This window comes from Penicillium argentinense (assembly GCF_028826775.1).
Source record: "Penicillium argentinense strain IBT 30761 chromosome Unknown utg000003l_segment0_segment0, whole genome shotgun sequence".
NCBI lineage: Eukaryota > Fungi > Ascomycota > Eurotiomycetes > Eurotiales > Aspergillaceae > Penicillium > Penicillium argentinense.
Genome location: NW_026622662.1, coordinates 380,057 through 407,793, shown reverse-complemented (window position 1 = coordinate 407,793; position 27,737 = coordinate 380,057). Strand labels below are relative to the sequence as shown.

At 49.5% G+C, this 27,737-nt stretch overlaps 7 protein-coding genes across 7 annotated transcripts; 1 reads left to right on the top strand and 6 right to left on the bottom strand.

The window, feature by feature from the left end:
* Nucleotides 1-3,745: 3,745 nt before the first annotated feature.
* Nucleotides 3,746-5,114, bottom strand: N7532_002315 (M20 family metallopeptidase; the record flags this gene model as incomplete). The annotated part of the gene is made up of 3 exons (XM_056614809.1): nt 3,746-4,499; nt 4,552-4,960; nt 5,015-5,114. 3 exons carry the CDS (start codon nt 5,112-5,114, stop codon nt 3,746-3,748), a joined length of 1,263 nt encoding a protein of 420 aa, XP_056477781.1.
* Nucleotides 5,115-5,573: 459 nt separating this feature from the next.
* N7532_002314 (uncharacterized protein) lies at nt 5,574-5,970 on the bottom strand (the record flags this gene model as incomplete). The annotated part of the gene is made up of 2 exons (XM_056614808.1): nt 5,574-5,818; nt 5,958-5,970. 2 exons carry the CDS (start codon nt 5,968-5,970, stop codon nt 5,574-5,576), a joined length of 258 nt encoding a protein of 85 aa, XP_056477780.1.
* Nucleotides 5,971-7,311: 1,341 nt separating this feature from the next.
* N7532_002313 (cupredoxin domain-containing protein) lies at nt 7,312-8,081 on the bottom strand (the record flags this gene model as incomplete). The annotated part of the gene is made up of 3 exons (XM_056614807.1): nt 7,312-7,627; nt 7,688-7,791; nt 7,845-8,081. The coding sequence occupies 3 exons, from the start codon at nt 8,079-8,081 to the stop codon at nt 7,312-7,314; spliced, it is 657 nt and encodes a 218-aa protein (XP_056477779.1).
* A 953-nt stretch (nt 8,082-9,034) lies between these two features.
* N7532_002312 (cytochrome and DOMON domain-containing protein) lies at nt 9,035-10,198 on the top strand (the record flags this gene model as incomplete). Its single annotated transcript, XM_056614806.1, has 1 exon — nt 9,035-10,198. The coding sequence occupies one exon, from the start codon at nt 9,035-9,037 to the stop codon at nt 10,196-10,198; it is 1,164 nt and encodes a 387-aa protein (XP_056477778.1).
* Nucleotides 10,199-11,637: 1,439 nt separating this feature from the next.
* Nucleotides 11,638-13,097, bottom strand: N7532_002311 (uncharacterized protein; the record flags this gene model as incomplete). The annotated part of the gene is made up of 2 exons (XM_056614805.1): nt 11,638-12,557; nt 12,611-13,097. The coding sequence occupies 2 exons, from the start codon at nt 13,095-13,097 to the stop codon at nt 11,638-11,640; spliced, it is 1,407 nt and encodes a 468-aa protein (XP_056477777.1).
* Nucleotides 13,098-20,067: 6,970 nt separating this feature from the next.
* On the bottom strand, nt 20,068-20,538 carry N7532_002310 (uncharacterized protein; the record flags this gene model as incomplete). Its single annotated transcript, XM_056614804.1, has 1 exon — nt 20,068-20,538. One exon carries the CDS (start codon nt 20,536-20,538, stop codon nt 20,068-20,070), a length of 471 nt encoding a protein of 156 aa, XP_056477776.1.
* A 4,466-nt stretch (nt 20,539-25,004) lies between these two features.
* N7532_002309 (cytochrome P450) lies at nt 25,005-27,326 on the bottom strand (the record flags this gene model as incomplete). The annotated part of the gene is made up of 6 exons (XM_056614803.1): nt 25,005-25,036; nt 25,568-25,695; nt 25,753-25,919; nt 25,967-26,077; nt 26,131-26,490; nt 26,544-27,326. 6 exons carry the CDS (start codon nt 27,324-27,326, stop codon nt 25,005-25,007), a joined length of 1,581 nt encoding a protein of 526 aa, XP_056477775.1.
* Nucleotides 27,327-27,737: the final 411 nt, after the last annotated feature.

Here is a 27,737-nt window from a genome sequence, read left to right as displayed (position 1 = left end):
TGTCACAGTCCTGCGCAATCTAATCGCGCCCACTGGCACGCATCCTTAGATCGATGAATGAGGCTTTCGCCCTTTTTCAAAGAATGTGGGTGTTCTGCCGTGGGCCGTGTAGTGACACCTCGGGACTTGAGCATTTTCTGAAGAGTCTGCCCCCAACGGGCAACTCCTAGCCTGCCAGAGCATCGGAATAGGACTTGGCCGCATTTTCTGGACTTGTTTCGATGTATTCGATCACGCGGTCGATGATATTTGGAGAGAGCTTTAAGGGCTTTCCCGGGTGTTTTCGCCGTGTCGGCGTTGCTCGGTTGGTTTTCAGTGGCTTCGCACCTTGGTGTTTTGAGAGGTCGAGTCGTCGGACGATTTCTGTTGAGCTCATTTCCGTGTATTTCCCAAGACTGGTACATCCCAGCGTTGATCGCCGTTCAGTGGCATTCGTTTTGCGGCGTAGAAACTTCAGTCATTCCGGGAACTCGGACGCGTCCGTTGGAGGCTATTTCGAATAGCACGGTGTGAGAGTCATCGGGTGATGTGCCTGAAGAAGAGGTAGAGGACATGGACTCTTCGGGTAAGATAGATGACAGGCTGGGTAGCGCGTTGGAAGACATGATGGTGGGGGCTGTTCTCTGTCAGGCGGGCAATGGTAGATTTCCCAATGATGAACGTAAAAGTGTGCGGGAAATGCAGATGCCATAGGCATATTATGCGCGCTGTCTGGCGTCTGTTTCCGTGGAACCCGGCACGCCATGACACTGGAAAAACACATCTTGGCATTCGATCTCGCTTTCGCCCAGTCCAATGAGAGCCCAATGATTTCCGTGTGTTGTTTATCCACATCCGCAACGAGCCCGATCTTCTGCATATGCGTGCGTCCGTGATTGGTGCCCTGGCCAATATCCCTGGAGCGCCATGGTTTCTCCACCCAAGCTTAAAAACGACCCCACATCGAATAAAGGCACATGGTCCGTAGCTGGCGACGCGAGTTTCCGCCCACGATTGTATTCGATAGTTTGCTCGGCAGGTCATTGCTTCCACCGCGATACGAAGAGTTGAGGACAGCGGTGTGCTGCGAGGCGTGACGGCGTTTCTCAGCGAGAGCAGCACCCAAGGACGCGTACGGTGGGTCGATATCTCACCCCAGATGTTGTCCAGGCTTTCGTAGGTGTAACATGCTGTAGGCTGGCCTCTTTTGGCGGTTTTGGGGGTTCCGAAGGTATCGTTTCCAAACTAGGTGGTGCCCGAGTCGCGTTCGATCGACCTGTGGTAGTCCAGTGCGTTCGGTTCATTGAGCAGGTTGTTGAGGCCGCAGACCTGGGTCGGTTTTTCACATGGGAGTCATGCTGCGAGGTGTAGCTGGTGGCTCCAGCGCGGATGTTCATTGTCTCTGGTCGCGTTTTTTTGCCGTGCACGACGGTGGTCTCAGGCGGAGGTCCGTCATTTGGCTGTAGGATGCGAATGTCAATCAAAGAAGATGAAACGCGCCCGATCACTGGTCGTGGTTGGGGGGGGGGGGGGTGTTGTTGTGGGTGAAGGACAGGTTGTTGATCGTGGAGCAGTCGGGATATCGTAGAGGGATGCATGTAGGCTGCAATTTTGTGTCGTCTGGGTAAAAAAATGACGCGAAGGTTAGCTCGTTCAATCTCAGACAACTGCGAGGTTAGTGGAAGAAGGTACAATGCTTTGTACCAGCTCCGACCATAGAGCTGGTGAGTTTATGGAGCGTAGTAGTAGGGGTACACAATGACGGAGGAAGCTACGCTCGATGCGCGGTCGAACGGTGGAGTTGATGAAGGGCGGATACGGTGATCACGTCCAAAATGGTCTTGAACGATGGAGGAACTTATTCTAGATGCACAAGTTCACTTCTGAGATGGCCAGCGATGGCTGTTGATGAACGGTGGTCGCTGAGGGCAAAAAAAAGGAAAATAAAAATGGCAGGCCGCTGGATTGTACGCGAGGCCTCACGATTTCACACGGTACCTCCTTGAGGGCAGGCTCCAGGTACCTGGGGCATCGATCTGCAATGGTCCTCGACAATCTTCATTTTTTCTCAGCGATTCGCGCCGCAGAAGTTTAATAAAAAATGAAATAGACAGCTCTATTAAAAGGAGCGGCCGAAAAAGGTAATATCATTTTGCTTCGGGAACAAAAAATTCACCTGCCAGCCGAGCTGGAGTAGGCTATAAAACCCCAAGGCGTCCCTTGAGTTTTTGGCACCAGTAGGAGGTACCTGTAGCTGGCCAGACTCCAGGTCACTCTTCCCGATGGACGAACGCTCGCTTTAATGCAGTATCATGGAAGGTATGTGACACCCTTAACCACTACGCCACTCACGCTCATCTTGAAAAATAATGTCTGAAAGTTCCATTTACGTTCACCTTAGATTCCTCAGCCCTTGTGACCGCCAACGAACTCATCTTTGTTCTGCCATCGATTTCAGGTTCCTTTGCCAAGAGCGCTTCCCATTGTTTTCCACCAACTCGTGAAGCCTTTTTGCTGCCAAATGTGCTGTACATTATCTATCTCGTGAGGGGCAGCCATGGCCTGCTATATAGGGCTGTTGTCACAGTATTCTGTGGATTCATCCCTAAATACTATGCGTAATAGCTGAATGTTAACCACGCTATCTTCAATCACACTCACAATTAAATACGCTCACAGCACTATGAAATAATTTTTGTGACTTTGTTTATGACTGGCTAGCTGGAAGGTTGGACGGCTGATCACTAATATGTTATCGACGGTCCTGCTCAGGTGGTCGCCGTTATATTTTTCCACGTTCTTTCACGAGGAACCCCTTCATATAAACATTATTTCAGTGGAAAAAAGAAATAAATGGAATCTTGGTCCGAACATACGCGACCTGTGTCCTACGATCAGGTTAATTTAACCCATCCTGCTTACATCGCTCAAAGCGCTCAGGGGCATCGCCAACAGCTGACAGATCCGACCTAACCTGTCCCTTGACAATTGAAAAATTCTCGCCCCCTATAAATATCCTAGCTTCCAGTTGTCTTGAGATCATTAACTATTAACTCATGGTGCCTCCATGCCCGTTCACTCAATATCCGTGATTGATCAATGGTAGGACAAGTAGCATACTACGCTAAATGCCATTGGACTAACTATACTGATTTTGTCACTGATTGTGACCCTAAATATCTCAGTAAAGATATTCCTAAATAGACTTAGTCATACCCTATTATATAAACAGAGCGGTCGAGCTTAATATATACAGTGGCGTCCAGAACCTAACACGAATGACATCATTGACTCTCAAGGTCCTCTGGAATTTAATCGGAGAAATTTACCGCGGCATTCAAAACTCGACATCGTGCAGTCTTCCAGGATACACGGAGCAAGTTCTGGCTACTGATAGTCGTGATATTCCGATCTGTTCATGGCGTCGATTGCACACATGGTTGTGGGTCGAGATCGGCGGTGGAGCTGGCATGACTGGCCCACGATCCTTGGACTAAACCCAAATTAGGGGTAGGGGGAGGCTTATGCCAAGACAATCTGGTGCTTAACCTCTGGTTCAGTCAAGTTCAGTGTTTCGAGGCTTTTGGTTAGTATCACTGGCAACAGACGCCGGAGTGCCATGTCACGAAGCCCGCTATCCGATAAGAGGCTAGATCGACAGGTAAAATGTGTTCTTATTGTTGCTAGCTTGTCTTCAAATACATCGAAAATCGCTGTCGAATAACTACGAAATTCCCTGTCATCGACCATTAGCGCAGGAAATCAATCATTCGGTCTTCGGCTTAACCTCGCGAAAGGACTGTTGAACAGCATGGAATTGCACACGATCCGTGAGCAAGACCCAGGCCGTCATCGCCATGGCCTTCGCAGAAATGATCGATCGACGGTGTGCTTCATCCGAGCCCGCAGCATCGGTAAACTGCCGAGTGTGGTTATGTGCTCCATCAGTGACCGGAATACCAACAAGAGCGTGGAGCGCGGGAACTTGGTGAGAGACATTACCCTGATCTGTAGAGCCCGGCATAAGCTCATTGTCGTAAGAATCGACTTCGACACCCATATCACCCATGAACGACTTGTAAATATCGCAGAGGGGCGGGACGACAATCAGGTTGGAGTACATCTGGGTCTCTTCAATCTCCACCTTGCAGCCTGTGGCCTTCGCGCTGCCATCCAAGCAATTGCGAACACGTTCTCCCAGCTCTCGGGCCCTGGTTTCGGTGCGACTACGGATCGTGTACTTGGTGCGTGTGTACTGGGGGATCGCGTTGGTGACTTTTGGGGCTTGCATAATAGCGCCGTGAATTCGCTCGTCGGGACGAATCTGTTGGCGGAGCATGGAGATCCCGTTGTAGGCCAGGACAAGGGCGTCGAGGGCGTTGACGCCTTCCCAAGGGTTGGCGGCTGCGTGGGCGCTGGTACCGTGGTAGGATGCGACGAGGTCAAAGCAGGCAATTGTGGATCGGCCACCGATTCCCTTGACTTTCTGGCTTTCGAATTCTTCCTCCGACATAGGATGCCTTTATACGTTAGTCTGAAACTGCAATTAGTAGGAGAAAGATGGAGACGCACATCATCAAGGACATGCTTACGTCCTTGTAAGCGCCTGCATTGATCAGGTCGACTTTGCCGCCACCATCTTCTTCAGCAGGGGTACCGAGCAGCTGAGCCTGGCCAGGGAGAGCGAATTTGCGAATGGTGAAAGCCAGTGCAATAAAGGCAGCGACGCTGGACGTTGCAATCAGATTGTGACCACAGGCGTGGCCGATCTCGGGCAGTGCATCGTACTCGGCGTTAAAGTTGATGCAGCGCAGGCTCTGGGGGTCTCCAACTTTGGCCTCAAAGGCAGTTGCCAGGCCGTACGCATGGCGCTGGACAGGGAATCCGCGCTCCTCGAGAAATTCACAGATAAGATTGTGAGCGTAGTGCTCCTCGTAAGCCAGTTCGGGGTTTTGGTGAATCTGTGATTGCATGTCAGTGACTTGGATTCGGGTCATCAGAGTTTGTGAGGTACCGACTCTTTGATTTAGCTCACGGAGTGGCTGCGCCAGGCCATCGAGGTAGTCATCTATCGCAGCCTGTACTTCCTGCGTAGAGCGGTTTCCACCGGCGAAATGGTACATTGAGAAGTCCATTTTGTCGTGTTTGGGTAGTGCAAGGAAGAGATTGATTGTGTGAGGTAATTTTCCGCTTATCAGGTAACCTTCCCCTCTTTATGCACGTTGGAGAGCGGAAGCTGCCGCGCCGGCGCGTGCTGAGTTCCGACTACCGGGCTGGCCTCGCCCGCCGCGCAAATGCTGCTCAGTGGTGTGGGCGGACCCGCCCCCGCATGCACTTCCCTCTATAGACCACGATAAGGGAAAGATCTGGTAAAAATATATTCTTTGCTTACAAGAGATTACCGCTGTCTTAGAGCCGAGCAAGTAGTGCTCCCCATTTACCTCATGAAAAGTGGATTTGGTGGACGAGAGAGACGAGATCACATTACACCCGTCCTTTCTTATTAGAAACGCAGCATTCCAATAAACCATCTCGAAGGCAATTTTTTATTCTCTTATCTGCAGAAATGAGCGTTGTCTCCGCTTCCAGAGTCATCATGAATTTCCTGTTTCTCCGTTGAGGTCACGCGAGTCTGTGTTGAAAAGAGAGCCTAGACAGAGCGGATCAAGAGCATCCGCATCGGGATATGTGCTGGCTCCCTTGACGATATATGAAGATCTGAGATACCCAATGTAGGCATATGTGTTAAGACTACCTTGACGGGATGCAAGTGCCTCGAGAATGGAGGAGAGCAGAAGCAGAAGAAGATAACAGAAAGGAGCAAGTTGGGCTACGCATACTAGCAAGTTAGCAATTAGTGGAATATTAACCTACCGATGCAATACTAAAACTATGGTAACTGACTGCCGTCCGCAGAGGAGGCAAAAGGTCCATCACTCCTGGCAGGAAGCTACCCCCGTAGTGATGTTGCTACGCACCGTTTCCTGACATTATGAACTGCAAAAGCGGACGGCTAACCAACGCATCTGGAGAGGCTCGTATACTTCGATGAGCGACAGAGACGGGCGCCGAAAGGAGAGGGAATGCTTAACATTTCTTCTAAGAAGGAATCTTTTGGGTGTTGTGTAAACGCAAAGCTTTGTCAGCGAAGTTGTGGTATCTGGCTGTCTTCATAGTCGACAAAATACCCAAACTTTTGTCGAGCAACGCTTGAAATGTGATGACACACACTGGAATACCACCAAGAGCTCTTTGAATTCGTGTCCTTGATAATGTATCCGGGAATTGGAATCAGGCCTCACCTAGCGTCCAAATTAGGACGCGCGCTGGGACCGGCTGTACATATCTTGGTTCTGGGTGAAGGCTTGAGAAGCTGAACGAAAACGATAAATCTGAACAAAAACGGTTTCCTACACAGTTGGGTAAATGACTATGATATCGATATTGTTTAGGCATTCCCAGGATTTGAAGGTATGATTGAAAGGCGAGACGTTGAGAGTGATGTAGTCATCGTAGATTGCCGGTGTAAGGTCCGCCGGCTTCGAAGGTGGTTATCTCTGATAGCACGTGCTGTTATTTCCGCAATGGAAGGGTGCTCGGGGGTCGCGGACTGGCGGATCCCGTCGGTAACAACTGGCCAAAGATTGAGGTCGTCGAAACTGAAATAGCCTTCAGGCTTTCGACCCAGAGGTGGTATTTATCGAAATTGGGTTCCAGCCTATGCCGCCCGATCTCCATATTGTTGCCTCGATCCATGTCTGTAGTCTACTCGGAAAAGAGCACAGGACGGTCAGTATGAGGTGCCCGAGGAGATATGGGGAGGATTGCTGCATTGGTGCGGGATTGCGCATGTGTAGTTATGTGTAGGCTGGCAAAGGGATCTAGTGAGAAGTGAGGCGATGGGCAGCCAACCATGAGTCGGGGTTCCCCTGTGTGTTCAAGTTGCAGGGAAAGATCGTTGCCAACTAACAATCGCAGACATGACGTTGCAGATGAGGTACTTGGTGAAATATGATGGTAGGGGTTGTCACGGAGTTGGTTGGGTGTGGGAAGTAAGCGAAAGGAAAGTGAAGAGAAAAAGACTAGTTAGCTATCAACTTGAAAGTGAGAGATGAATGGGAAATCACATGACCTTTACAAACGAGTGTAAGACACGCTTTACTTAACGTCAAGGCAGGTAAGATCTTTTAAGTAACACAATAAATTGGTCGGTGATCGGCCATTCATGGAAAATATTTGCCAAGGAGCAGACATAGGAGCTCCATCGAAATAATAAATCCCGCGTGAAGACAACCCACCAACCCACAGATCAGGTTGCATGAGAGCGTTTTCCTACATGAGCAATAGACCCATTAAGAAACTAAGAACCAAGACACAACTCATATCAATCACAGAATGCGATTTTGCTCCGGCATTTGCGGCACTTGGACTAGGACTTTCCGTACTGCTTGCAGTCCCCGTGCTAGCGCCAGACGAAGTGGACGATTCGGTTTCCGTACTGCTTGCAGTCCCCGTGCTAGCGCCAGACGAAGTGGATGATTCGGTCTCGTCATTTTTCCCGAGGACACCGCCTTGAACAGCCGAGGGGACAGTTATGCCGTCCGCATTCGAGGCCGCGTTTTTGAACGAATCAAGGGTGTTTGCGCCTCTGTCAGGCATATAGTGGTTAAGCATCGTATAGCAGAGCTTGATCCAGAAATTCACTCACGATGGATTGATAACCCCGACCATGCCGGCTTGGCAATGACCGACCTGCCCACAGTAGAACCAGATTGGGTCGGTGTCGTTCACGGTGAGAGTGAAGACGGTAGACTAGAAAGACGATCAAAATCTACTCAAACCAGACCAAGTCTCAATGAACTTACTGATTCGTCGTGCGTAGGGGCATGGAAACCACTGAAAAAGCTGCTAGTGCTCATTGGATGACACGGGTTGTCGAAAGCGGCCTGGGCGACCGAGTGATTGCCAGGGTAAAAATGGAACTCTACCTTTCCTCCGGGAGATACATGGAGGGTGTCCGGGTCAAAGGTCAGTCCGTCCTCCCCGACATCGACTTTGTGTATATTGCTCGATACTAATGCCGCTGTACTCGAGCTAGTCATTGTCGATGTGCTGGAAGTTGTGGTCGCATCATCCCGGCTTCCATACTGAGCATCCACAACATGGAGAGTCAAAAATAGAAAGATGCAAAGGCATCTCTTGGCCATCATCATAGTTGAGTACTCGAACTTTCGGACCAGACTTTGCAGAATAAGGTGGATAGATTATTCTCATGATCAGAACAAACCACTGCATTTATACTTGGCACAAAGACCGGGCAGCTCAATGCTTTTCTCTTCCTGGGTCTTGCAGGTGCGGGGATAGCAAGCTTTGCACACTATTCCAAGCTAAGGTTAGGAATAGCCACCAGCGCATATCCCGAATACGGTACAAGCGCAACACCTCTTTCTGAATGATTCGAGGACTCGTGGCTGGAGCACCTCGTTCCCAGATTGAGGAAAAGGTCTTGGCATTCCGATTGGCCTGGAAACATGATCACGAAACTTGCGATCGAGCTTTGGGCTTTGACTTTTACAATAACATTCCCAGTGGAGCTCTAGATCGGCCTAAAAACCCCAGCCCAGCAACGCCGAGACATGACAGGTCGTCTTTTGACCCGTGCAAATTTGGAATTGCTTGTGGTGCTTATGTGGAGGCGAAGCAACGCGCTAGTCCAATAAGGTATGGGTAGACCCCCTCAATGCGGAAAGGCCCAAATTAAACTCGTCTTGATTGGCTCCCGCCGGCCGTCACTGCAGAAGAACCGTGGCCGCCACGCATCGCGTGGACAAGAGCCGACCAAGGTTTGTACCAAATGTCGTATCGAGCAAGTGTGTAATCCGATTAAACTTGGACCCTGATCTGCCTCTAAGCCACCATGTTGTCATCCACAAAGCCGCTGTCGTTCTCGTATTCGTGCTTTGTGGTAAGGTCAGTTTAGGACAGTTAAATTAACTCTTAAGCGGCCGGTCGTCTCATCGATGGCTCCGGCACGATAATATCCATTTTAGCCATCATGCAACCGTTGCCATACTTTTGGCTGTTGTCCGCCACAGTCCTTGCTCAAATCCAAGAATTCTCCCCTCCGGGCTATAGTGGCATCTCTTTCGACGTCAATATTCCGTCGCATACTGCCTCCTCAGGCTCAGGACCAATCTTCTTCCAGTTGAAGTCTACCCATGAGCTGGAGTGGTTTGCCTGGGGACAGGGTAGCCAAATGCTTGGAGCGAATATCTTCGTCGTCTATGCCTCCAGTGATGGCACAAATATCACAGTCTCTCCGCGACTGGGACTCCAACATGTCATGCCAACATACAATTCCGAGGCAAAGCTGACAGTCCTCGACGGGAGTGGCGTCAACAATGGGGTGATGACAGCAAACGTTCGGTGTGACAGCTGCATATCGTGGTCCGGTGGAAGCATCAATCCGACCAGTTCTTCGAGTTCATGGGTCTGGGCCGTGAAGAGTGGAAGCTGGATCGAATCCGACAGTCCTTCTGTGTCTATAGTTAAGCATGACAACTCTGGTGTTGCATCCATCAATCTTCAACAAGCAACTGGTGGAAGTTCCGAAAATCCATTCGCGACACTCAACGGTACGATTCCGAGTTCTAGTGGTTCTGCCTCGACATTCAACCCAGACTCGGTCAATAATCTGAGGATTGCGCACGCTGTCATAATGATAGTCGCATTTGCCATCCTTTTCCCATCCTTCGCCCTGTTGCTTCATGTAGTCCCATCATCGATGATTGTCCAAGTGCATGCCTTCCTCCAACTCTTCACGTTGTGCCTGGCTATCGCCGGCATGGGAATCGGTATTTCCATGGCACAAAAGCTGCACGAGGTTGAGGAATACCACCCAATCATTGGCATAGTGACCGTTTCGCTGCTCGTCCTTTTTCAACCTGTCATGGGCTATTTGCAACATCGGCACTTCCTTAAGATGGGAGAAAAAGGGGTATTTGCGTACGCGCATCGCTGGCTCGGTCGAATCCTTCTGGCTCTAGGGGTTATCAACGGTGGTCTGGGGTTTCGTTTGGCAGGTGTCGGCTCGAAGGATGCACCAACAGGAGCAGTCGTCGCGTATAGCGTGGTCGTAGGAGTCGTCGCTGTGGTCTATCTCGCATATATCGTATTTGTGTCTGGAAAAGGGACGCGGATTATCCGCCGCCGGACATGATGCTAGACAGAAAGTGTGCGCAAATCGGCCATGGCCACCTGTCCCTTCCTGTCATAATAGTAGTAATAGCAATAGTAGCAACACAGATACAGCCTGGAATTGTTAGCGTTTTCATGGTTCAACCAGGTCAGGACATTTGGTTCGCTCTAAATCTTTGTGACTACATAAAAGCAGAACCTCATGCCCCAGTGTTCACACTAAGAATTTATTCTGTGAATCTGTCGTGCAGCGGAGCGCGTTCGGAATATCGTAGCAAAACATATGGCAATATCTCTATCCGGGTGCTGGTTCATTTACTGCTTCCTTCGTGTGAACTCACTTGCTATATACTCCTCAGACAGTTCTCCAGTCACGAACCCCCAAAACTGCCCACACATGTCTGGTCTTGTGCCAACCCAGGGCACTTGCTTGATTATTTGATGACCTTCCTGTGAAACATTTGGTTTGATTTTTCCCTCTGCCAGTTCCTTCGTGCCTTCTGCTGACCAGGTTCACAGACATTCACACTCCACGGTTCAACCATGATCTCATGCAACACTTACGCTTGAGTACGTGTGCGCACCACAGAATCTTTCAACCCCAGCCCCCAGTCGAGCCGATCCTCATGACCGAATCCATGTCTAACGATCGAAACGATTCTCATGGGAGGCACCTGTACCAGAGTGTATGCTACTTCATGATGTCAGCTTGATGCATCAAACACATGTTCTACTCATGACTAAGTCACAATGCCATGCAAGGTTTGCGGATGCCGCAACTACTTGATCGACGCGCTGACTACAGAAGCGAAGCTCTTGTTTGCTCAGGCTCCCCGAGCTTGCTGCCCACCCAGAGTCTTGGACTAACCAACATCTAAGACACTGGGTGGCAGCCGGCTCGGGGAGCTGTTGCGTTCATGATCAAAGCGATTTCCAATTGAATTATCTACTCAAGTGACCCCAATTGTAGAGTTCTGCTTCATTAGTAGATAAGAGCACAGTACGTTTTGAATAAGATATCCTAAGGATTTCGTCAATTTGTATCTCGGAATTTACACAAGCAAGACTTCCACTAATAAGAAAATGAATCCATCGATATCACAGGAACCTCCAGGGGCCTCGTGTCGATGGCAAAGGAATCTTGTGTTTCTCTCACATGATCCTTCATTATTTCAGTGATTCTCTCATATGCCAAGAATACTGCTTTCTGCATAAAGTACAGATTGATCGGGACAATATCGGACCGCAAGTCTTAGTATATACGATTTTCAAAACAAAGAGGACCATGTTTCGAAAACTCGCCTGCGAGAGTTGTTTGAATTATCATTATAGACTGGGGTATATGTTGAAAAGGTCTAAGGCTCTAAAATACAATTGTGCAATATAATGCAGAAGGATGTTAAATCCCTCTTCTGTTCAACGACACTTGTTGAAGTGCCCAAGTCTTGCTGTGTGCATGAATTATACCGGCTTGGCGTCGCCATCCTTCTGCAAGTCCTCAGCAGTGACAGTGACCTCGTGGCTGTGTTCCAGGTCAGACAGAACCAGCCACGTGGGGAAAATGCAAAGAAGAGTGATGCCAAAATTCAAGCCAATGCTGACAAAGTGGTTGGCATTGCCCTCCGACTGCATGGCCCAAGCGACGGTCTGGCCCAGAGCCTCCATTCCTCGCAAAATACCGGTGTGGTAGGAAAGCGAGGAGATATCGGTGCTGTACTGTCCAACGAGCCAGTAGAGGAACTGCTGGAATGCCTGGCCTCCGAATTGCCAGAAGAAGACCAGGGCGTAGGACTTACCGAAACCGCCCTTGAACCAGTCGAACAGAGGGGCTTCGGGCATGCTGTAGAACTCGTTCTGGAGGATCGAGGCCCAGATCCAGGTGCCGGTCAGAATGACGACGATCGAGGTGAACGCAATGCGGGCACGGGTCTTGATGAAAATGGACTGGCGATCGAGGAGTGCGGCGATAAGGAAGGAAGACGCGACACCGGCGAAGTTGGTGAAGAATGAGTTGAAGGCGCGGGCGCGGACGGTGAAGTAGTCAGTAACCCAGGTGCTCATGAAGCCGTTGTAGAAGTAGCTGATGAAGAATGACGGCAGAAGCAGGAGAACACGACGAGTCTTGAACAAGGACAGGGCGGCCTTGAACTCAGCGCCCCAGGTGGGCTGCTTGTGGACCACAACCAGGGATTGATCCTTGCGCTGGACCTTCTCGGCAGGGCTGAGCAAAAGGGCGATGGGGAGACCGAGGCACATGATGACGATGAAAACGATGTACGTTCCGGCGCTGACGGTACCCTTGGACGAGTTCTCCGCGTTGAGGCCAAGATTTATTGCGCCACCCACAATAGGGCCAGCAGCCTTTGCGGTTTGCCAGATAGCTGAAAGATCGTTAGTCCTTGGCATTGGCATAGTGTCCTTTGCGAGCACATACCAAGATAGAAAGCACGGTCTTTCGGGCTGGGATAACCGATTATAATAGCTGCCTCGGCAGCCCAGAAGAAACCAGCGGAGATACCACACAGGGTACTTCCAAAGAACATCAGCCATGTCGTGGTGGTATAACTGTTGGCATAAAGACCACCACCATAGATGGGGTAACCGATAGCCCCCAACGCCAAGCCATATCGAAGACCAATGCGGTTATTAATCGCTCCAGCCATCACGCAGACAACAGCAAACAGACCATACACCAGAGCGTTGGCTCCAGAGACAGCATACGGCTCTGCGGCACCACCAGCACCAAGGTTGTTCAAAGCATCCCACATGCCGGGAGCAGTGAATGACACACCGCTAGCAATGGCGATCTGAAAGGGAATTGACCGAAACACAGACTTCAGACGACCAGGCACAGAGACCTGAGTCTCGACGGACTCCGCTGCCACATCCCCGACTTCTTGCTCAGGAGCTGTTGAACCCATTATTACTTCCCTTGTTGATGAGTATAGAGAAAGAAGAAGAAAGACAGGAGAAGTTAAGGGTAGAGGCCGGCGTGAGCCATAGAACCCGACGGCCAGGAAACCCGGCAAAAAAATCGCGAGGGGCGATGGCGTGCTCAGCATTAAGCAGCCGCGACAGCGGGACCTTCCTTTTTGACAACCCCAACCCATGAGAGCAAATTTAAAATTATCGGCCTAGATCCGATCCGACCTTACATTTCGATTTCTATGCAGCTAATATCTCCTCTTCACTCTTGACTTCACAATCGACAAACATACGAATATCTTCTTCTCAACACTCTTGTGAGTAATCGCAATTTTCCGCCAAGAACTTGGCCACCCTAAGCGAGAAACGCGATGCCATGATATCAACCGTAGACGCAGAAATCTTCACGGACCCACCCGTGCGAGTCAGACTAGGCTAGTTACGTAAACCGCCACGAGTTTCTGTGCACGCCATCCATCTCCAACATGGTCGATATTTGGAGATGCCTTGAATCGCTAGATTCGTATGCTATTATTGTGATCATGCGATCACAAAAGTCCCAAAATCACTTCCTCTGGTGAAAGAAACCTGAAGAATCAACTTTTAAGGAAGTGAGTCCCGCTTCCCCTAATAGCTCGGCGCCAAGCTTTAGTGCCTGAATCCCCGGGCCGCAATCCATAGTCGGTGGCCAATTCGACTCATGGGTCACATGATCAACAATACAACCTGATCGACATCCCCTGAATACTATCTGTCAGGATGAGGAATCGATGTACTGGCTAGTACTGAAGATGTCCAAACAGAATAAGATGATTGATTGTAGGTCCCCCGATCGGTTGAGCGATCTCAGGGGTCTTTATAGTTGAACTATGGCGTGTTATGACACCATACTAGGTGGAAATTGGGTGAACGATGAATAAGCCAATCCCGAAGGGTCCTAGTGGTATTTGACCACCTTCTCAGTTTGTCACACCCCCTCAGCGTTCGCACAATCTCCAAAAATCCTCTGCTAATCGAGCAGGTTTCCGATATCCTCCATGCCCATCAATTGAACGAATTCTGCGTGCTTTTGACGCGGCAGTAGCTTGGTGAGCCCATCCGCAGCCATGTCCTTTGTTTCGCTCCATCTGATGAGAATTCTGCCTGCCTGGACCTCCTGACGGAGCCAGTGGTTGTGTACATCAACGTGACGTAGCTTCGTGCGCAGCTGAGGAGCTTCCTTGGTGAGAAGCCGGATCGTCTGCTGGTTATCACATCTGATAGCGAGCTCGTGCTTTGGATCAAAGCGAATAGATTCAAAGAGACGTTTCCACATGCTAATATTCCTTGCAGTCTCAGAGATCGCCAGTAGCTCCGCTTCGGTAGTACTGGTAGTCACTGTACGCTGTTTGCTAGCTCTCCAGTCAACTGGTCCTCCGAAAATGATGCATATGTATCCCTCCGAGCTCTTCCGGTCAGGATTATCAGCGAACGAGGCATCACTAAAGAGAGTGACGGCTTCGTTGTCCTCAGATCGGCGTGGCCGGTAGGTAAGGGCAAGAAAACGGGTGTGGTATAGGTAGGATATCACACGGTTGATCGCTTCGAGATGCTCCGGTCCCGGGTTCGTGAGGAATTGAGCTAACGCGGAAGTTGCTTTGGCTGCATCTGGCCGTGTGATGGTAGTGGCATACTGAGTGGAGCCTACCTTTTCCTGGTACTCATGAATCTGTTCCTTTGTGGCCTGCCCAGCGTACGGCTTCAATGTAGCTGGTGGTAAGGGTGTATCGAAGCGGCGGTATGTGGTAAGGTGATATCTGCTGGCCATAGAGGAGATGTATGAGTCCTGACAGAGCCAGAGGGCCATCTGTTGTCTGTCACGGACGATACGAATCCCTAGGAACCACTCAGCTTCGCCTATGTCTCTCAATTCCCATGTTACATTGAGCTTTTCTCTAATGTCTGCCGCACGCTGGCGCTGAGATGGGTGATTGACAATGATTATATCATCCACATAGAAGAATATGATAATGCCGTCCGATGCGAAGAGACAAAGATCTTCTTGAACGACAGTGAGACCTAGCTGAGTCAAGACCTTTGAGGCCTCGCGCTGCCAGAGCCTCGGAGATTTCCGTAAGCCGTAGAGAGCTCTTAAGAGCTTCCAGCAATGTCCAGACTGTCTGAATCCCTCTGGCATCTCGGTTATCACTGTGTCATCCAGTGAGCTATTGAGAAAGGCGTTGACGGCATCAAATTGGCGTGTTTCAAGGTCAAATGCAGCGACTAGGGCAAGAACGGTGCGGGCCGTACGGGAAGCGAGGGTAGCTGAATATTTCTCTTCTGTAGAGAGCTTCTGGAGATCTCCTCGCACACAGATTCTCGCCTTCAGCTTCGCGAGATATCCATCGCTATCGAATTTATAGTTGAATACCCATTTCAACGGAAGCACCTGCACGCTGCGGTCATTTGGACGCTGTATGACATCAAAGGTGCCTTTTCGTTCGATAGTTTTTACCTCAAGGCCGGCGGCTGCTAGGAAACCTTCGTTGAACGGGTGATTTATCATCTCTCGCCAGTTCCGGGGTTCAGGGGGAAGATCATCACGGTGAGGTCTCGTGTGTGAGTGAGATCCGTTGAGGCCAGTTGCAAAGGCTGCGAGTATACCCTCTTCAGCATCCTCGTCTGCCGAGAAGGCTAAATTGCTGATATCTCTTGATGTTCGTTTACGTGAGCCTGACAGAATGTTCCGAGTCGAGATATCTCCCACGATGTCTCTAGGCGCAATGCGAGTCCCTTGTGTAGGTGTAGCGGCTGAGAGCTCTCTCTGAAGTTGTTCAGTGAGTTGATCTTGAGAATCACGAGTTGGTGGTTCCGGAAAGGCACCTGGGATTGATTCTGGTGGTATGCGAGGCATCGAGGCCTGTATAGGCTGAATGGATGGCGTGGGTGACGGTGATATCATCTGTTGAGGCTCCACTAGCTTTGGAGTGGCTGATTTCTCTGGCTGAGGTATATCCAGACTTGGTCCAGAAATAACCTGGTCAGAATCCTCGTTGTCGTCGATAACGAATGGCATGGATTCCAAGATATCGCTGACAGGCTCCTTTTCTAGCTCTTGAGTGTTAAAGAACACATTCTCATCAAAAACAACATCTCGCACTGATCGTACGGCTCCTCTGCGTGGAAACCACACCCTCCAGATATTCGAGGCTTCATAGCCAACGAGATAGCCTATTTCGGCGCGTGGTTCCATCTTTGCTGCGTTCGGAATAACTTGCTTCCTCACATATGCTCGGCAGCCGAAAATCCTCAGATTCGCGAGGTTAACACGTTGTTGTGGCTGATTAAGGAATGCCTCTTGGTAAGGGACTATCCACCGGCCGTCTGGCAACTTCGTGGGCGATCTGTTGATGATCCATATCGCGGCTCTAACAGCTTCTGGCCATAGATTCTTCGGAAGGCCTGCATCGGATATAAGAGCACGAGCCATGGTGATTACCACCCCCCAGATCGCTCCGCGAAGCCATTCTGTTCCGGGGTACCCACGACACTGTGTTCAATGATAAAGCCTTCATTTGACAGGAAATCCTCTACTGTACGACCCGCAGAGCGTTCGTTATCGTATCGAAAGGCATGGATCGGAAGATTCCACTGCTTCTTGGCTAGGGCCACAAATTGACTAACCGCGTCTTGACAGCCGTTCTTCTTCTCATGAGTATAGGCTGCATGGAGGCGTACGCCCTCGAGGTAGAAGTGCGTCATCCAGCGATCTCCATTATAACCTGGGTCGATCTGGACAAGATCAAAGTGGATACGCCCATACTTGCCGTACGGTGTTCCAGTAGTCCTGCGAGAGATCTGACGTTTGGCCTTGGTTAGCTGACAGACTTCACATCTCTCAGGGTTGTCATGACGGTTATCTTCGCAGATCCCATCGATTTTGACTCCATCAACCATCTCTGGTAGCTTTTCAATCTTCTGGTCAAAGGCGTGGCCTAACCGACGATGCCAGCGCCGCGCTGAGGCTACTGAGAGATGGGGCTTCTCCGAATGCCGTACCGAAAATGCTGCTCGGTGATTCGGATCATATATGACTGTGTAGAGACCATGATATCTCCCTATCTCAAGAACAGCCTCTTCGCCTTTAAAGATCGCTCTTTCAGCAGATTTGAAGCAGAATCCTTTGTCTTCGATCACAGAGAGTGAGATCAAGCTTGTGTGGAAGCCAGGCGAGTACCACACGTTATCCAGGGTAATAGGCACTGTAGCGCCTGTACGAGGGTGTCTCCCAGTGATCCTGACCTGCCCATAGCCTATCATCGGCGTCACTGTTTGACCGGTTTTAACGGTGCTATTTCGCGGCGTATAGGTCAAGAACTGTCGGCGGTCGTTGCAGATATGACAGGTGGCTCCGGTATCAAGAATCCAGCTGTCTTTGAGAAGCTCATCGTCCACTGCTGACGCTGCGATAGCTCGAGTATCATTAGCGAAGAACGCTAAGGACGGATTCTCTGGCTGAGCCGAACCAGCAAGGTGAGCTGATTTAGCGTTTTTCTGCTGTATTTTGGCGATTTTCTCCTGATCTTGAGGACTCATCTGCTTTATGTATTCAGGAATGCGTTGAACAGTTCCCTCTCTTGGCTTCCATCCATCTGGTCGAAGTGATTCGTCAAGATAGAAGCATTTTGAGTAGTGATGCTGAGGATGTGCGTTACCACACGGACATTTCTTGCGATAGGCCTTTTCTGCAGGCTTAGCCTCAGGTTCACCATTCAGTGAAGCTAGAGCTATCTTGGGCTGCTTCCGTCCTCCAGAGACTGTAAGATCTCCACGGCGGCTGCGATAGCTAGCTATAACTTCATCAAATGTGACAGATTTATCCTTATCTGCAAGCTTTTCGCGCCAGGTTATGCACCAGCCATCATCAATTGGTTGTATAGCGTCAAGAAAGTCTCGTATCGCGAAGTGATCTCCAAGTGAGCAGTCAGGTATGCCCGCGATCTTGCCCTCTTCGAATAGGCTAACCCACTGAGTTAACCAGTGGTTTGTATCACCTGAAGGCTTTTGTTTGATCATCTCTCTCCAAGCACGGCGAAGTTGTTGCTGTCGATTCTGAGGTTTTGGTTTGAACGTTTCAGATAGCTTCAGTAGCTTCTTCCGCGGTGAGTCCTCTCCCACAATGAGATAGTGATGTTCTGTGGCTAGCGAGCGGGTGATAAGGCCATTCAATCGTGACATAGTCTTTAACAACCTCTGCCGGCGCTGATTACGACGATCGTACGCTTGAACAGCGAACGTGTATCTCTTCAGCTCAGCATCATCTAGCTCCATAATATCTCTCTCTCGTTGGCGGTTATCCCGGGGTAGTGAGGGCTCTTCCTGAGCCTCGGGCACTTGTAGGACCTCCTCGTCCGTCTTCTCAGGATCAAGGTAATCCCATACATCTTCTGCAACAGCCGCTGACTTGATATGGCCTATCCAGACCCTCCACTGCGCTTCCGACTGAAGCTTTTGGTCAAGCGGGACCTGCATCAGATCTTCCCTCGCGATATCAGACATCTTCGCAAAAGATATAGCTCAGACACTCGAATTCTCCTCATATAACGTTTCCGAAGGATGTTTGTCGGTGCGGATCTCGCTGTGTGCTGAACGTAAGAGCTCACAAGGGGTGGCTAAGCGTTCAGGGGTATCCGACCGTGTTAGGTGCTTCGGGGATTCGTTGACTGCGAGATACAGAGCAGGTAGGTGATATATCTCTCTCATACAGTCAGGCAGTCCGGGCTCATAACTGTCAGGATGAGGAATCGATGTACTGGCTAGTACTGAAGATGTCCAAACAGAATAAGATGATTGATTGTAGGTCCCCCGATCGGTTGAGCGATCTCAGGGGTCTTTATAGTTGAACTATGGCGTGTTATGACACCATACTAGGTGGAAATTGGGTGAACGATGAATAAGCCAATCCCGAAGGGTCCTAGTGGTATTTGACCACCTTCTCAGTTTGTCACTATCACTACCAGGGCATCCTCAACTTCAACAGGATATTAGTGGGTGGTTCTGGATAAACATCATCATTATTAATTTGTTTTACCCCTTATAAATTGTTAGCTCAGGAGTTGTACTCGAAATCAGACTTGTTCATCCACTGGTTGCTATCACATATGCGGTTCCACCGCCTTCCAACTTCCATTCTTGCTTGCAGGTGAACAATGACCCACTCGGCCAGCTCCACACCTTCTGCAGAAATATATATCGACATGACTCAAGCAACACTACACTGGCTAACTATAACAAATGAACATGGGTTTGCAAACCTACTGTCATGATTAACAACGCACATTTGTTAACCTTGATTGTAGTCTCTTAAAGTGGCGTCTTTTTCGGCTACGTGGCGTGAATGAAATTGTTAGTGTTGATCGTGTGACATTACTACCTATGTCGGATCCTCTATCGTCAGAAAGCAGATGCGACATAATACAATGAAGACCTTCATGAACCCTTTAGCCATTAGCCCCTCAAACACCATGCTGAAAGCAACGAGGAGACAAAGAAATGATGTAATCGTAGATATTTCTAGGTTTTCATAATCGTGGCAGCCCAATCAATGGGTGCAAGACAAGGAAAAGGCCCCAAGCCGTGAAACGGTAAAGAGATGTGGAAAGGAAGAAGAGAAGAGAAGTTGCGAAAAGTGGAAGGCAATCAAGAGTGGCAAGAGCATGGCTCGCCCTTACCGTGGGTAATATGATACAGTCGCCAGTGACTCTCAAATTTGTCTTTCCGACCGAATGTCTTCTTGCAGTTCTGCGCAGGGCATCGGTACTCTTCGGGAGAAACATGGAAGGACTTGATGTGTCGCCAGAGGCAATTCTCTCGTGAGAATGACCCAGTGTATCGGCATCCCTCCCATCGGCATTTGTATCGACCGAAGTGGTTCGGACTGTGAGGTATGTAAGACACTGCCATGTTGAATGTTTGAAGAAATGGAGGCTAAACGTACTCGACACCAAGGGCTTGGCGTTTTGGATGTGGCGTAAGTCCGTGTTCGCATGTATGTTCGCAGGTCGTGGAGTCGGGGGACTCCTCCGGAGAGGAGTGCAGGGACGAGGTGTTGGTCATCGGGGTACCTAAAGCAGGATTCGAAACTCGGGTCGTGTTCTGCGCATCGGGCAGGATGTAGTTGCAGGGGCTGGCGATCGACCAGGGTAGGCAGCTCGTGTGGTACTGGGTCATGGGAGGGGTTATCATGGAGTTGGAACTGGGGGATTTTGCGGCAGGAGGCATATTCGTAATCACTTGGGTATCTCGTGGGTCCCAGTGGTGTGCGACCGCAATCCCGGAGGAGGTGGAGTAGTGAGATGGGTTGGACCAGGGAACGTCTGCGTAGCCAGATTCCCAGGCATTGTCATCTGACTGTAGAGCTAGACTGTTTGGGCAGATGTTGTGCGAGGAGCCTGCCATGGCTGCCGACCGTTGGACTGGCAGTGAGAATGAATGGTCGAGTGGACGCCCTGAATGATGAACGTGGAGGGAATAGGAGAACCTGGAGGTTTAGAGGGAAAAGAAATTCCGTATTCTATGAAACGGGGGTTTTAAATAAACAATATTACCTACGAAAGACAAAACAGGCCAGAGGCCCTACGATTAAAGGCATTATTCAATTTCAAGCTGCAAAATACACCCGATCAATTCCTATTGCAGAAGAATGCACAATCAGTCTAGCCCGTTCGAGCCGGCTTTGGCACGATCGACACCTCGACAAATCGGATGGGAGGAGTCAAGGGCTGGGGACAGCGGAACCGGGGAAGCAAGTCCCGTGTAGGTGGTCGAGGCTGAACGCCCGCGGATCATCCATCATCATGGGTTCCCTTATTTGCCCTAGACTGGTCCATCAACAAAAGGTGGAGCTAGTAGGCTCGAAATGCAGTACCCGCAGATCCATCGCCGCGTGGGTATGTATTTCCCCGCCAACGTTCCGGGCCGGGCGTGGCTTAAGCATTAGCATATTCCAGGGTACCTCTGCTGGAACCCAATGCCCCCTTTGGTGGGAGAGCCACGATCTTCGCATGCGTTTTGAGGAATTTTGAAACATGCGACACTATTATCCTACGTTCGAGTGACACCTGCCTGAAACAACTACCAGCGGAGTTTAATCCATGAATGTTCCAGTGCTCATCATGCTCGACAGATTCTAGAATCTCTGGCAGGTGGTCTCCAGGACAATAGCTCCCATCCATTGTTTGCATGGGTAACTGACTAATTTGGCCATGAGCTATCCAGTCCAAACAGGAAAACAGCTTCATCACATACCACGCGCACCGCAGCGCGACTCGGCATGCACATGTACTTTCGCTGCATGAAGCAGATCCGGGCCAACCACGAGGGTCTGGGAAACCCCACTGATCGACCAAGGTGGGCCAGCCCCAAAATCACAAGATGCTTCCTGATCTGGTCATTAAAGACTAACGAAGTTGTGAGTGAATGGTGCCAGAGCGGGGTCTGGGCCCGGGGAACGGGCTCCACACTTCCACAGGGGGGATCGCTGTGAAGGGGGAGGTGGTGTTTCAAGGGATAGTGGTGGAAGGGAGACGCCCGCACCCCCAGACTCACGAATCACCACGCGACAGAGTGGTCCACTGGCCATTTGTTGTTACGGGTTCTACGGGAACCCGTACATATGCCATCCCTTGCCGATCTTCTCATCCCCGCGCTGACACTAGCGCCGGATGTGGCATCCTGGCTTAAAATAGGAAGGATGGCAAAAGTTTAAGTTTCGTTGAGCCTCATTTGTCACCATAACAGTCTCGAGAGCTGCGAAGAACCGGCCGGGGGACTGGGACGTGCATGTGAATCATGAAAATCAGTCACGAATCGAGGCATGACTCAACTGCAAGGGTTGCCAATGAGGTAACTAACTAGAGCAGAGCGGATGTGTTTCCACCGCCCGCCCGCGCTTTAAAGCTTGAGTTGAAGCAAATTGAGCATTTTGCTCGTACTATTCAACATTTCTGGCAGAATAGTCCAGACTGATAGTTGAGGCTAAATCGCGAGACTTCCTGGGATATATCATGAGTCCTGACCAGGTAGTTTCGCGCGATGGGTGTCTTAAAAAGACAGCTTCTGGCGCAAGACGTGAGTGGGTGAACAAGGGCAGTTCAGATAGGGAGACATGTGCAGCAACATGATCGGCAAAGAGGACTCGAGAAGGCGGTGACTTACAGGCTCGGGCAGAAACTGCCGCAGAGCCTCAATCGTAACCACTATTAATCTTTGAACTTCGTCTAACGCGAACTTTCATTAACAGACGCAGGACTTGAGGAAATAGAGGAGCATATAGACAGAAGATATTCTTTTCTTTCCGGCACCGTGCCATCGTTGAACATGCAATCTTGGGGACACACCAATGCACCAGTAGAAACACCAACAAACAGTGCAGACCAGACAAACGCCCGGTCAGCCCCACAGAAAGTATGCCCAGCCAACCACGAGTTTGCATCCACATACCAACATCGAGGAAGATGCAGCCTTGCACGAAGATACCGGAGATCAAACTCAGCTCTTTGCTTTCCCCAGAGACAAATAGAGCCTGTTCACCGCTCAATCTTGTCATACCATTCATTCCAGATCCCAGCTCATGAACCACCGCTAACAATCCTCATTTATCAATACTTTTCGACCCCAATACTCCAAAAAAAAAAGACAGACACAATGCAATACAACCGACTAGCAGTCTATAACCACAGAAGCTGGGCCAGCTCTGCCGATTTCAAAGCACTCGCGTCATAGGACACCCATGAAACACCTTTATAGGAGGTACCTCAATCTTTGGATCGAGTAAGCGGCCACAATATTTCTATTTTTTCCACGTGTTAGCAATGTAGGTTTCTTGATTCTAGCGGAACCCCTTTTCACGATACCTATGGGCTTGAGGAAGGGACTACTGCTTACAATATCGTGTTGATAAAAGTTTTCATCCAATGGTACATGTTCTCCACGAGAGTACGTGTGCGCGCCGATGGAAAGTCCACAAAAAGAGCCGTTTTGGCGTGCGCAGAGAGAGATTTTACGGCATCTGAGGCGGTCAGAAGCAATTGCTATGAATGCGCAGGCATACAAATCGGTATAGTATCAAGCTCCTTGCAAATATGGTGGAATTGAGCCGTCAAATGACTGACATGGCCATCAAGGATTGTTGTAATGCGAAGGAAGCTTGATTCATCTTCTTGAGGGAATACATGGGGGTATATATACAACGTGAAGTTCAAGTTGATTTTCAATCAACTTGGCTCTCCTCATACATAGAGCAGGAATTATTTCCGATGTTGCGGCTTTATTCCTGCGCAGCAAGTGCCTGGTGTCACAACAAGGATAAGTAGCCGATATTTACCCTTTGACCGGCCATAAATGTGTGGAATAAAGTGATTCTTTAGCCAATAAAAGCTAATATCAACTGTAGTCCATCCATTTGCGCTTTTATCGATTTTCCAGCCGTCCTGAAGGTCATCAAACCCCGATTCGATGAAGAATTTGCCCTTGAAGATGATATATGGCGGGAGAGCCTACCTTCGGCACAGATTGACTCGATTGCAGTCACCCATTCACGATTCCATGGCTGTAGCATCGATCTCTTACCGTAGTATTCCGCACGAGTGATGACTTTTGCGGTTGCAGTGAGGCCTATCGCGAAGCCTGTCTCGTCAAAGTTGACGATCTCTACAAAGCCCAGCCTAATTGCATTTGAACTTGTGGCAAGAGCCGGAGAATAGCCCCATACCGATGACCACTTGCTCGATCAATGTTGGGAAAAAGCTTTTTTGCAGTTCCTCGGTCCTCTTCACCTCTCTCGAAAGAGCTTGCCCCGAGAAGCTTAGATGGTTTGCAACTGCTCGGGATATCGTTGATTTCCCTGTCCCTGCCATGCCATTCCACCAGAATATGTATTTCCCTGTGGTGACTTTGTCCACTCTTGGATTTCTCGAAGCAGGTCAATTCGGGTCCCCGGAAGTCATTCACCATGTAACGGGTCAGGTCCCGATCTATTGCCCAGGCCAAGCCTGTGCGATGTGATCTATCAACTCCCCAGGATATTTAGTCACCGCTTGCCACCGCCTATTTCTAAACTTCTCTAAGCTTCAGATAAACAGCATGTTGGCGCCGCTCAATTGAATCAATTCGGCCGTAGCCCTTCACAAATATGCGTCGTGTTGTGTCGAATCTTCGTCACAGGAACTGACCGACTTTGTAGCTATAGCGAAACTCCGCAATCAATTCATCGAGATCCTGCCACGACCTTGTCCCTAGATACCCAGGAGGGGGTCCTCTACGCCAAAACGCTCTTATGTTTAGTGCATATGATAGGTCGCCTCGGTTAGAAAGCACAGATAAATGATTGAATTTCTCCTTAAAACCGGCTGCACTTGCTTTTTGCACATTCAATTTTGACTATTTTACTAGTAATATGTGTCGTATTCAAGGCTAAGGTGGTGCCATTGGACAGATAGGTGGTTGGAGTAAGTGGAGTGTTATGGATATAAATTTGCCAGCCCAAGTACAAATAGAATCACCCCCACGGACTTCACGGGTAATAGAAATTTACTATAGCCAATTGTTATATACTGTCAGGATGAGGAGTTGATGTACTGGCTAGTACTGAAGATATCCAAATAGAATCAGATGATTGATTGAAGGTTGTTAAGATCAGTTGAGCGATCTCAGGGGTCTCCCTTATCGAACTGTGGCGTGTTGTGTAACCACATTAAGGGAAATTCGGCGAACGATGAATAAGCCTATCCCGAAGTGTCCTAGTGGTATTTGACCCCTCTCTCTGTTCGTCATATACTCACGCAGGCCTTTTGCGGGAGAATCAGCGATTTTTCCTGAACAATAACCGTATACTTTATGTGGCTCAATTTACCATTGCGTGCTCTTCACTCATAATTAAATTCATCTTCCAGGGCCCCTGACGGAGGATAGCGGTCAGTTGTAGGTTTGGTTTGGTTCTACTGCTAGGTTGCGCCCTGACGAACGGCCCGCCATATACGGCTTTGAAAAGGCAATGTATTCTCGCTGTTGAGGAAAAAGGAAAAAAATATTTACCTGGAACTTGGTTTAGGATAAGCAATAAAATCAATTATTGACGACCTTAGAAACTTTGAGAATCTATATTGTAGTGGGGAGACCCCCTCCCCCTACTACATGGGTGCCATCCAGACTATGTGACATAGCCGGCAGTATACAGTGGCCGGATAGCTAGTTCTAGAATACACCTTCTTACACCTCCCCCGACCTGACCCCTACATTTGGGCTTCTCGCTGTTTCCTGATTGCTACGCGTGTGTTTTTTGGTGGTTTTTCTGCTGAATCGACCCGCACGTCTCAGCGCGTGCTGCCATCGAGCGTTCCCCTCTTCAATACATATCATCCACCAGGTTACTTGCTTTGCAATCACTGAGTGTATTGCTCTAAAACATTCACCTGGACTGTATTCATACCGTCTTCCGTCTGTCCAATGAAGTTGTCTTTTGTCATCTCCACGTTTCTCTCGGTGGTGTCATAGAGAACAAGGTCGAACCTCCTCAAAAGCGTACCAATCACAATATTCATCCACGCCCAGTTCAGACTGCATCTCACAGTTAGATACAACAATGAGGACTTTTCTCTGGGGAACAGGCCTTACTTCTGTCCGAGGCAACCGAGTGTACCCTTCGACGCGGGCAGAAGATACCGCTGTAGCCGCTTTAGGTCCTCAGTATCTAGCAGCCAGCGTTCTGGTATAAACTTCGTAGGCTCGGGGAAGATCGTTGGGTCGCGGAGGATGAAGTAGGTTGACATGCTCACTGGAGTCTATAGAAATTTAGCATTATGTATAAGAAATGAAAGTTTCTGCGTACCCCAGCTGGAATCTGCCACCGTTGATATTGTAGAACCTCATCCGGGGCTATTCGTGGAAGACGGGTAGTTACGACTGAAGACAGTCGAAGCCCTTCTCGAATGGTAGCGCTCTAGACTCCTGTTATTCTATTGGCCAGCAACCAGGTGTGTAGGAACGACATACCAGATATGGAAGACTATTCAAGAGGGCGAAAGAGGGCGCGGTAGTAATATCCGGAATAGCAGAGAAAAGCTCTGCTTTGATCTTCTGGTAAACCGAAGGAGTATTGAGAATATGGAACATGGTAATCGCGAGCGTTTGAGCTGGAGCATCGGTACCGGCCATCATAAGAAACAAGGCATCGTCTTCCAGCCGTGCGGACTTTTTCTCGCTATCCGGTATGGTGGGATCGGCGAGGACTGCGTAATATATGGGTGTTGGGAGCTTAATCGACCCGAGTCTCTCAATGGGTAAGGCGGCGGGCCTGTTGCTGGTGGTTTTCTTGTGCTCTTTGATCACGTTTCGCACTTGCTGCCTCACATCCTAAATTCACAGTCATTTATCATGAAATAATCGTCAGGACTGAAACAGCTTACCTGCTCAAATTCATGTACGTGCTTGTACGAGGGACTAGCTAAAGTGGCAATGGGTTTGGAAAGGCGTGCAATGGCGCTCAAGGCTGGGAAGTATCGCACAAGCCGGCAAAGGCTGAACATTGAAGTGATTCTGCTCTTCCAGGTTATTGACAAGGTGGGCTGATCAAGGTAGTGGAAGCCATGTTGCTGGCCGAAGGCATATTGCGAAAGGGTGTCACTAGCGAAGCATTCGTAGGCGGTATGCAGCTCTAGGGGTTTCTGATTCTGGAGCCCGTTTGAGAAATGCCGGCATAGGGCATGGACATTCGCCTGGATAAGCGGTTCCATCTCCAAAACAGCTTTCTTTTTGAAGAAATGCCCCAGAACCCTTCGTCGCATACGATGAAGCTCATAGCCATTGGTGGAGAAGAGAGATTGGGGGTAGGTGATAAAACTAAAACCGGAGTCCTTGTTGCGGTGCTTGCCTGGCCCAGCATAGAGAGTGTTGTAATACTCGGGGTCTTTGATATGCACCTCATTAGGCTTTATCCTGACCACAGGACCATATTTATCGTGCAAGTCATTTATATGCCAGGTGAATTTGCCGTCCTTGACGATTTGAAAGTAGATTTCGTAGAGGCTCGTAGCAGCAGCTAGACGAGGACCGGGGAATTTAGCCAGAGGGCTTAGGAATAGTCGGTACGGAGCAACGACCCCGACATAGAGCACAAGAGCGAAGCCACATAGAGATAGCCAATAGACACATTCCTTGGCGGAAAATGGGACTGCATCGGATGGAGCCATTTATGAGCAGATAGTCTAGGCATTCGGGTGCCTTTTCTTGGTTCACGAGGCGGATTGTCCTTTGCAAATATATACCATGAAAGGTGTGAGAGATAGGAGCGCACTGGGTATTATGGGGCCAGTGGTGGCGAGTGGCGCTATGTGTACAATGTGGACGCGGGATGCAGCAGTGAAACCTTGTGGATCTCCCTATGCCTTGACTTTGATTGTCGACCTCGAACTCGTAATATGTCCGCTATGAGCCCTAGGGGAGTGCGGATCTTCTTGTGCGGATCTTCTTGTGCGACACTTGAAGCATAGATCTTCTTGTGCGACACTTGAAGCATAGATCTTCTTGTGTGACGCTTGAAGCATAGTCCTTCTTGTGCGACGCTTGAAGCATAGATCTTCTTGTGCGACGCTTGAAGCATA